Source organism: Cryptomeria japonica, chromosome 7, assembly GCF_030272615.1.
Source record: "Cryptomeria japonica chromosome 7, Sugi_1.0, whole genome shotgun sequence".
Taxonomy (NCBI): Eukaryota; Viridiplantae; Streptophyta; class Pinopsida; order Cupressales; family Cupressaceae; genus Cryptomeria; species Cryptomeria japonica.
Window position 1 is genome coordinate 617,993,817 of NC_081411.1, and position 10,701 is coordinate 618,004,517.

Here is a 10,701-nt window from a genome sequence, read left to right on the forward strand (position 1 = left end):
CATTCATTTTGCTTTAATAGTTAGTTAAATACTGCCTGCCAACTCTAATGGCATGCAATGATACATCCCTTATAACAAAATAATGCACCACAAGATCAGAATAATCTAATAATGGTTAGCAATCAAATATTGCAAGTTTTTCCCCATCCAATCTTTCACATATAGAATAATATTTGATTGCACCGTAACACACAACTGTAGTTTCAAACTTTCACTAGCTCAAGTATAAATGGAGGCAAAGCCCATACTCAATAGCTTTATAATATATTCAATAATGTGATTTAAACTTCTTTTCTCCATATCAAACTCTTATAAGCATGGAATTCCATATCATTATATTACTGTAAGGAATTTACAAATGAGAGGAAAATGGATACCTTCAACTGCAACACCTGTCAACTTTCATGAAGTTTTCGGTAAAATGGATAAAACACTAGTTTGCCATGGAATAAGTTATGATTGTCCATCACTGAAAATCCTCATTATCATCAAAGCTGTTTTAATACCCTTGTGTGCTTAAAGATCAATAGGCATACATTAAAAATTTGAACGGGAAGTATAATTTTATAATTCGGTTCCCTATGACTGAGAGGTCAATGAAGGGATGACCTATTTATTTTTCCAGGATTCCTCTTAAACAGAAGGATATTTTTTTCTATATAGCTAGTTTTTAAGTTGTTTGATTTAAATTTCATATTATGCAGAAAGGATTTACTTGCTTTTTATGAAGACCAGCACATGGCTGCTTCAAGTCCCAATAGAATATTCTACCTCTCATGAAAATTTGCAGATCCTTTAGTTGCTATTTCTGTCCATAACTAAATTTAAGTCGGTTGATTTATATTATACAGGAAGGATTTACTTGCTTCATATGTAGACCAGCAAATGGCTGCTGCAGGTGCATGAAACAGCATTCTAGGCTTCAATCCTTTCATCAAAGCTGCAGGCCCCTCTTTAGTTACTATTTTCTGTGCAGCATTGAGTATTGAGCTACTAGTGAATCTCTCTGCACCACAAACCCCCTGCAAAATTGACATAGTTACCATGTCAAACTCCAGAATTATACATGGAAATTTTCTGAGCTTGATATGTTACAGTACTTCAGAGCAATGAGGCAACTTGTTATTTATGGAGAACTCAAAAAGCATAATAAATGCCTTTGAATTAATAGGTAAGCCAAATAAAAAAGAAACAATCCATAATAAGTATCTTCTAAAGATGAAACCTGTTATATACACGAGTTCGCACATCAAGCATGTCCTTGTGCAGCTTATCAAACCAGCAAGATGAGAAAGAAATACCAATAGTAAGTTGCATAGGTGGGATCTCTACACTAAAATTTATTGGGAAATGTCTAAACAATTTTGCTTTTGCATTCAGTAATGGATGACTCGCAAGTCAGAACCATGAATAGTATAACTGCTAACAGCCAATGCAGACATTTTAAAGAACTAAGAAGCCCATCATTGGCACCCCACTACATGAACCTTCGAATTGTCCTCACTCGATGACTTCATTCTTGAAAGTTTTTAAGATCGTGCATACTTCTATGCAGCCTTAAGAAATATTTGATTGCATGCAAACAAACACAACCATCGTTTAGTTTTGTTTCAACTAGACCATTTGCATTTAGCTAAATAATTTGCTTAATCATAGAACCTTGGGCTTAGCCCTTGAGATTTGTTGCCTTCAAATCTATACAGTTTTGAGTGATCAACATCTAAGTGTTTCAGACAAGTAACCTTTATTCAATTATATGTATGAAAACTAAAAACACTCATTTACGAGGATGTCATCTAATCCCAAAACATCTTGCAATAAAAAGTAATATAAAACTACAGACACACCTAGACTTTCATCACTTGAAATTGAAGGAACCACGGTTTGAAGGATAGGCTCATATAAAGTGAAGAATACTACTACTTTGAGGGTAACCCACAACTAGATGAAAGAAGTTCAACAAGCATAACAATGGGAGCTTAAAGGGATTTTCATATATTTGCAACTATTTAGTGTTAGATTGGTCAATAATTTATTCTTCTATTCAATGATAATTGAACATAACTCTCAGATAACACATGAGACTAACCCAGGAAAGATTCTTTTTGGACATAAATTTATTGCATGTTCTGGTGCGAATCTACGAGTAAATCATGTTTGATTTTGTAATCATTTTGGATAGAATATCTTTACAGTTACACTCATTTTTGTTGTTGTGTAGCTAGGTCGGATCCCTTCTAGGGCCGACCTAGTGCACAAAATGCCAAGTGGCCTGTCGGCTTTGGCATTTGGATATCTCAGTTGTATAAAGTCTAATTTGGGGCAGGCCCTATTTGGGCGAATCACTTGTGTGTAACTTGTGATTAAGTTAAATGTAACTTGCAACTAAGGGAGACTTGTATGTAACTTGTAATATATAGGTCTGACCCTATCCTTGGCGCCAAAAGTATATGGCCGACTTGAGGTCTATTAGGAGGTATTGATTCATATATATGCAAGGTCATGATTGCATTAATAGATATGAATTCAATAGCATGAAGGACATGTAGTGTGCTCGAGGGTGACGATAAGAGCTTATCGTCTATGGTTGGGAAGGCAACAGATCTGATGTTTGCCTGTGATTAACGAGAACTACCATAAAATCAACAATTTTGAACTGTTTGTATCAATAAGCTGAAAGTTCTGGGGTTCTAAATATCATTAAACTAAATAGCTGGATTCTAGAACTGTAAGAAATCGCTTACGCCATAAAATCAGGATAACGTATTAGTATTGCAGAAGACAAAAAAAAAAGCATTTCACAAATTTGACGACAAGATCAGACTAAAAAGAGCACAAAAGAAATTATAGTCATGTACCAACAGGAACCATCTGCAAAGTGATATGAAAATACTCAGTTTTGCCCCATATTCAATGAGAGATTTTGTGTGTTTCAATAAAGTTACAAGCAACAAGTACCTTTATGACTAAGAGCAAGTGTAATTAAATTCCAAAAAGAGAACCGTTTCAGTAAATCTTTATGATAAGCTCCGTAAACTTTTAATCACGCTTTGAATTGCTATCAATTCCCTATGTATACCTCTAGTAAGTTTCTGAAAGTCACTCTGGTTAGGCCTATGTCAATCATTCCAAGCTTTCATATTGAGAAATTTTACTATAAGAAAAAAATTAGATGCTTCTATTTCCCAAACCTGTAATGAATAACTAAAATATAAACAGGATACAAACCTGGCATTGCAACCGGGTCTTGACCACATCAAGTGGCGTTGTCACAGCGCTTGCTAGTGCTCCAGCTGCCCCACCTGCAATGACGTGAGCGAGCAGGTGCTCTTCACTTGCATTTTCTGGAGAAAATTTCATCAAAACTTTCTTGACCGCCTCATAAGTTGCAAAATGAACGGCAGTGAAAGGAGCATTCATTACCACAGTAGTCCGGTAGGATGCATAAAAAGCTCTAAAACCCTCTTCCTTCATAATTCTCTTTATGCAATCCACTACTCCTCTGTAAGGGCTGCTTCTCAATTGCAACCTCTGTTTCACCACATCCATAGGTGTAAACACTGCATCACTTCCAATAGTAGCTAGTACTCCAGACATAGCATGTGCAAAAGGGTGGTGACCGTGCCTGTTGCCTCCCAGCTTCTCCTTGCAAACCTCATATACAGAAAAATACACAGCGTGAGCAGGTCCAGCTCCTAAACCCATTGCTCCAATACCTCTATACAGCCCAAGGGCCCCCTCGGATTTGACTATACACATAAAGGCTTTACCCACACCTGAATGAGCAGAACCGCCTGAACTAGCCAGCATTTGCATGCGAGTTTTCAATGTGTCCACAGGAAACATGGCTGTATGCTCAACCATCCCAGCAACAGAGCCGGCTAACATGAATTGCCCAAATCTAAGCCCATCATGCAAAACTTCGGGCTCCTCTTTCTCCTTAATTACCATCCTGCTATTCTCTCTATCATAATTGACCAGATTATGCGCTTCTTTGTGCTTCACCAGTAGCCCCTCACGTAAATCTGAAGCAGTTTCTGCCATGCTATGCGCGTTACCTCCAAGATTCTCTCAATATATGTACGAAATATATCAACCCCGTCTCCCTAACAATATAATCTACGCCAACTGAATCAAATTAGCTTCTTCAATACAAACCAAAATTATGCTAAAGAGTAAAAATATCAATTAATCCAACCAAAAAATCGTACAATTAAGTAAAACTGCCAACACAAGTTTCAGAAAATTGGGCTCTAGTAGTCTAGCTGTTACGTTAGACACTAATAGAAAGATGGCTCGGGTTCAAAACCCGGTAAATGATTTACGTGCTAATATGGCTCAATAGATGTGGTGCTCAATCATGATCAGAAACTAAATTAACAATTACAATTTATAAAGGGGAAAAAAGTAAAACCTTTTGCTTGCAGTGTATATGTTTGGTGATTTTCTTGTGCATCATTGTTAGTTATAACCCTTCAAGTTAACTGCTTTTATATGTATCGAATCGGTGTTTACACTTCATAGTTAAATGTGGTCAAAAATTAACTATGCTTCAGCAGCCAAAAGACAATTGATTTAATCACAAAGTCCATATTGTAGGCATCTAGATGATCTAGATGCTGAGTTTCGGTGAAAGAAAAAACTATGCTTAGAATGTTCAGCCAATCTTCTTGACCCATCTTTTACAGCTATCTCTCATGATCATTAATAAAAACTAGTGATCCAAAATAGATGACAGACGATTTTCAAAAAGAACATTCTCAGGACAATCCTTACTGGAAAATCATGACCCGTTCTTTGAACCCTTTTTTCTAATTTGTAAGTCCATTGTTAAATCTGTCAAACTCAAGTTTCGCTAATTCCACTAATAAACCAATCACCCCTTTTCTTCACTTGAATGCAATATTCTATTCCCGTTTTCAAGGAGTTAAAAATTTCAGACAATAATCTTAAAACACAACTGTACAAAAACCCTAACAGCAGGCTCACATAATCCAACGCCTCAAAATAGAAATTTTATATGCATAAATCAAATTCAAAAATAGAAATTTTATATGCATAAATCAAATTCAACTCAAAATATGTCTGCCTGTAAATTCAAAACAAAAAATAGATAAAGTGGAATAAGAATCTAAGAAGTCATCGGGATAATATTAGAAAATGACAAGTCGAAAGGAAGGAAGGAACATCACGATTCTCAAATAGGGCATCTAGTAGCATGCAGTGGACCATAATGATGGGAAATTTGAGATTGCCCAGCCAACAAATATATGGTGCTTCTCTATTCTCCTCTCAATAATAGAAATAGGATATATGGTGCTTCTCTATTCCCCTCTCAATAATAGAAATAGGATATTATTGCTGGCTTCTTTTCTTCCCTCCCCTCCATTATAACTCAAACTTTGTTGTAGAAAACAGAGTTATAGTCTCAATCACACGATTCCCGGACTAATCCAATAAACCCACAAACAGCTCGATGACAATTTGCAGTGTATGGAAGGAAATAATAGACAAAGATGACGTGATTAGGCCACTTTATTCTTGCTGTTTATGGATAGAACAATATTTGCGATTTATGGATAGAACAATATTTGCGAATGGGGTTCAATTGTAATTTCTTTTTTTTCGTTTAAATTATTGTGTTGGGGGCGATTCTGCACTAAGTAGAGATTTCTTTGGTAACTATCAGACTTAGTAGTTTTATTATGTTTTGATACTCGCTTTAGTTTAACAATGTGTATCTAAAATTGAATAGGTTTATAATCCCTTTCTCCAATTTATGTGGAAAGGTATATAGACGGTTTAACGGCTGTTTTGATCATTCTTTGTTTTTAATAGTTGGTTAACATGTATCGAAAACATATTAAAGACGTTTTCTAGCTTTTAATAGTCAAACATGTGGTTTGAAAAGGTAGTGTTGGAAGTAAGTTGGATTTGTAAGTGTAGAGGTGACAATAAGGTTGGTCAAGGAAAGGATTTGAATATTTAGGTGGTTGGTCAAGGACATTATTTTAGTTATGTTGTTGGTTTAAGAGAGGGTTTGGTCATGGTTAGGGATATGTTGTGTGAGGGGTCTACGACAGCAGAGAACACGTCGGTTAAAACTAAAAATGTCACGTTATTGGAGTTCAGTTGACAACCCAAAAAATGAATTAGCGTCAAATTTATGCATGTTTCTTAAGTCAAATCAGTCGGTTTTCAAAAATGCCTTTTTTTAAGGCAAAATGTATCATTGACTAAAATTGGACACGAAGTATTTGGGTACATGTTTACTGCCACACCACTCTTTGCAAACTTTAAGTGCAGTAAAAACACATTTACTCCCCATTACTATTTGTCATCGGCCATTTCACAACCACTTTGGCACAATTCGCATCAAACAGGGTTTCTTGAATGTTCTTTCACTCAAGGAACATGATAGCATCCACTAATAGACCAGTGGTGGTACACTTCACGACCGACTGCTAAGAGGTTCGGTGTCATTGGTGGTGATAGATTTTTCATATATTCCATTGTTTATCAACACTCCTAGCTCATAAGGAAATAAAAACACTTTGAAACCGAAGGTTAGGTTTTATATATATATATAGTAGTGGGTTACACTTTTTGGCCAAATTTGACACTTAGATGAACATTTGAAATAAACCTTCACTTTCTGACACCTGTAACTTTTAAACCGTTAAGAATTTGAAGATGATGTAAATTAATGATTTGTAACATCTTGTTTGGAGATTCTAAATATATTTTTTCAATTCTTTTTGAATCAATTTTTATTCATATTTCCATCTCCTTTGAAAAGTAGTTTTTAATAGCAAATAACATTTTGTAAGAATGAAGTGCATTTCGAAACGCATAGCTTTTTTTTTTATAAATGATAAAAACATGATTCTTTTGAATTTAGGTTTGTAACATCAATACCTAGGGCATGTAATTGGTTGCATACTGATATGTTGAATATTTTTTATATTATTGAGTTTTGAAGTTAGACTAATTATAATTTAGACATAGTTGTACATTTGAACACATAACTTGTTCTATGTATATCGAAATTCAAAAAAAAAATTGTTAGAAAGAAGACATCAATACCTATGGCATAAATATTTTTTAGAATTTTTTAGAATTAGTTTACTATTTTTCCCAATGCATTGAACAGAGAAGTTCATGTTTGGTGAAAAACCTATGTTTGGTAAAATTTAAAAAACAAGATCATAATAAACTCAACATGTTACAATAAAATTATAGTAATTGGAAAGCTTGCTTTGAGGACTACCATCCTACATTTTGGGTTGTTAAGATTGTTCCATTTGAGCCTTCAACTAGAGGTTTGAAGGCTAGAATTCTGCAGAATGTTGAAGAGTTTTGGGGGGAGATGCATTGGAAGGGGGTTTGAATGAACACCCCTTTGAGCAAAGGGGGGTCGAACGAACCCGTGTTCATAGGAACAAGTGTGGCACAAACAATTTTGCAATGGATGTGTTCATATGAACATGGCCTTTTTTAACTACAGACATTCTTACGAACATGAGCCGACATAATTTTTTTTTAATTAACGACTTCATATAAATATAGATGTTTTATTTCATTTTTTAAAACACAAAATAACAAAGTAATTTGCATTTTTGTGAAAGAAGGCATTTGAAGGTCATTTTAAGGGCGATAATTTTGAAGGAAGGACATGGGGAATAAGAAGAGAAGGGCAAATAAGACTTCAAGGAAGTATTCACCCAATACAGAACAAAGATATCGAGAACTAAGAATGCAAAGATATCAATCACACAACTCTCTTACCAACACTAAAGCAATCAAGAACTGGACCTACCATTCAGTCCACAAGAGCATAAAAACTCACTAGCTCCGACAAACAAGCCATCACATGGTGCTAGGAATTCCATCTAGCAACCTGCTCTAATTGAAACCACTCAAACTCTGTTGGTATTATGGATGTGTTGCACTGGTTTTGTCATCGATGTCAACACTTGTCAACACTTATCCTTGTGGAGATTCTTGGTTATGTTCACCAGCATGTTCAGTGACTCATGCACAGTCACCAGTATCTGGTTCACCGGTAGGTTATATTGTTCACTGGCACTAAGGATGACTTGAAGATTACTTGGTTATGTCGAAGACATTGTTTGGACACTTTGTTTTGGTGATTTGTTCATTGATCTAATCGGGTTTGCATATTTGCTATTATCGGCAAATAGGTCTAGGTTATGGACCGACAAGCATTATCTATTCTAGATCAGCATGACACACTATGAAGATGATTTGTTATTATTGTAAATGCATTGAGCCGACATGATGCATCACATATTGATTCATTTGTAATTGATTTTATTGTAATATCTTTAGTGAGCTGATCTACACATTTGGTCTTAGGTTTTGGTATATATGTAAGATCTCTTTTGTGAGATTAGTGTGAGTGTGGAAGAGGAATATAATAAGGTATATGCGAATATAAGCAGAGCTATACATGCATACATCATTCAAGATTCAAGGAGGTTTTGAAGAAGGCAAATCAAAGCTTAACGGATACTGAATCCAACATATGAAGATGTTATTTTGAGTAGTACATTATCATTGGATTTAACCATCCAATTGTAGTCAATGTGACTCCCATTTTGTGATTGAGCAGTGAGCTCTAGGCAGTTGGCCTTTTTGCATGTGCAGACTCCATATTGTACACACATACTATCTACAGTAGTATCATCTGATTGTGGGTAAGGTTTCCCACTGTGGTTTTTCCCCTTACAGGGTTTCCATGTACAAATATCTGTGTTATGTGTTGTGGATGTTATTTGTCATTTTGTTTCATGCATTAAACTTTACCGGCATTACAATTAACTATCAAAATTGTTTACCAGTATAAAGTTTGGTTTACTGGTATTATGCATTAAGTTTGAATAAGTTATATTTGGTTTGAAATTAATAGACAACTGATTCACCCCCCCCCCTCTCAGTTGTCTTCGGGACCTAACAATCAACCAACTATACCTCATCTCGAGGCAACAAACATGAAACCGTGCCCTCAATTATTTCTCCTTAGACCAAGGCACCAAACCCAAAGGGATTCCTCTTGAAATAAGGAAAGAAAATATTGTCCTACACGACAAAAAAACACCATCATTCTCATCAAGATCTCACTTAAATATGGAAGGAATCTCACTTACTTCACCATAATCCTTCAAAAGCTAGGATTCCTTACGACACCTGCTTCTTAATGAAATCTAAAACTGATGTAGAGCCAAGATAATTACCTTCCAAATTACCCAAAAAAACCTTCAAATTTGGACTTGAGCATGTGTTAATGGTGGTTGCTTCACAATTAAGCCTACCGCCTAGTAGCCCTTAAAAAGGGTCTGATAGAGCATAACTTTCTTTGTAGACTTCATATGCATAAAATTAAAATAGTTTCAAATACCCATTTTTCCACCTCACAACATATCCAATTTGCAGGTGGGGTTGTTTTGGAACAAAACCCTCAAAATTTGACTGCTATTTATGCAACTAGGGCTAATTAGGACAACAAACAGACCTTTTCTAGCATAACTTGAAGGAAAAAAACTCAAAACCATAATCCAAAAGTTGTTTAGAGAACCCTTTTAGGATTTATTGAACATATCCAAAACTTAGGTATGTTTATTTTGTTATAGAGGACTTCAAAATCTGATTGTCCTATTTCTTGAGCCTAAAGCATGGTTGCAGCAAATTGGGTTCTCCATCCATAATTTTTAGTGCAAGCATGATATTAAGAATGTAAACATGGTTTAAAACAACCATTTGGGATTTATACAACATACCTCAAAATCAGGGGTGGTTACTTTGTACGGAATCCTTCAAAATTTGACTTGTTTGCTCACTATTACCCTAACTAGGGTTTCAGACTTGTTTGTCAAGAAAATGCAATAACTTTTGATCTACTCAATGAAATGAAGTGAAACAAAATGTTTTGGAAACTATATTAATTTCTCCTTCATCTTCAAATAGTCTCAAACCAATACAGTTACATACAAGGATGTACAATACTCTACAACAAGACTGTTATAGGAAAAAATTAGAAATAGTAGTCATTAAAACGTTCATAACTTCCTCAAACTCAATGAAATTGAGTGAAACAAAAAGGACAAGAAATTAGATTCAATGATATTTCATACCAAATCATTTTCAGATCAATATCAATTCATACAAATATGTACAATTCAAATAAACAACAAGGAAATGTTCAAATTTACATAAAACAAAGATATTTTTATTACTCCAACTTCAAGATTTTCAATAATTACCACCTCCCACTCTCTCTCTCCTTGGATTCGACCCTCCAAGGCTTATTTAAATATGTACCAATAGTTCTCAATGAATTTTCAAGTTAGAACTATCCAACTTCCCTCATTTACAACTCACGACTCTTCATATTCCATGTTTTGCATTTTTTGACAACATTTAGCAAAATTGACAACTTGTGCAACTTGACACTCCAACACACTTAGCGACATAATATGGACTCCAACACACATAACATGGTCTGAAATAACCTTATTACATGGAAGAACATAAAACAAAACCAAAATGCTAATTTTGAACCTACTAAACCTGGGGTGCTCATACACCATACTCCCCGATCAAAATAGACTAGAGTCCCATTGAGGATTGTGTGGCAATAGTAGAATATTCCTTGATCAATTTATTCTCTGACCTCCAAGT

General features: G+C 35.1%; 1 protein-coding gene across 4 annotated transcripts; it reads right to left on the bottom strand.

Annotated features, from left to right (window-relative positions):
- Positions 1-226: 226 nt before the first annotated feature.
- Positions 227-5,488, bottom strand: LOC131035835 (uncharacterized). 4 transcript variants are annotated; one of them, XM_057967579.2, is made up of 3 exons: positions 5,193-5,488; positions 3,229-4,119; positions 227-1,022 (listed from the first exon to the last, which is right to left on the bottom strand). In XM_057967579.2, exons 2-3 carry the CDS (start codon positions 4,042-4,044, stop codon positions 825-827), a joined length of 1,014 nt encoding a protein of 337 aa, XP_057823562.2. In that variant the 5' UTR covers positions 4,045-4,119; positions 5,193-5,488; the 3' UTR covers positions 227-824. The 4 variants fall into 4 exon arrangements, with proteins under 4 accessions (XP_057823562.2, XP_057823561.2, XP_057823559.2 ...); XM_057967578.2 differs by lacking the exon at positions 5,193-5,488 and adding an exon at positions 4,777-5,184; XM_057967576.2 differs by lacking the exon at positions 5,193-5,488 and adding an exon at positions 4,415-5,184.
- Between the last annotated feature and the right edge of the window lie 5,213 nt (positions 5,489-10,701).

What these genes read in the sequence shown, in the direction of transcription:
- LOC131035835 (XM_057967579.2), bottom strand. Translation starts at nt 4,044, where the DNA reads ATGGCAGAAACTGCTTCAGATTTACGTGAGGGGCTACTGGTGAAGCAC. An exon ending in AGACCCGGTTGCAATGCCAG is followed by an intron (nt 1,023 to 3,228) that starts GTTTGTATCCTG and finishes TCAATTTTGCAG; the next exon opens with GGGGTTTGTGGTGCAGAGAG.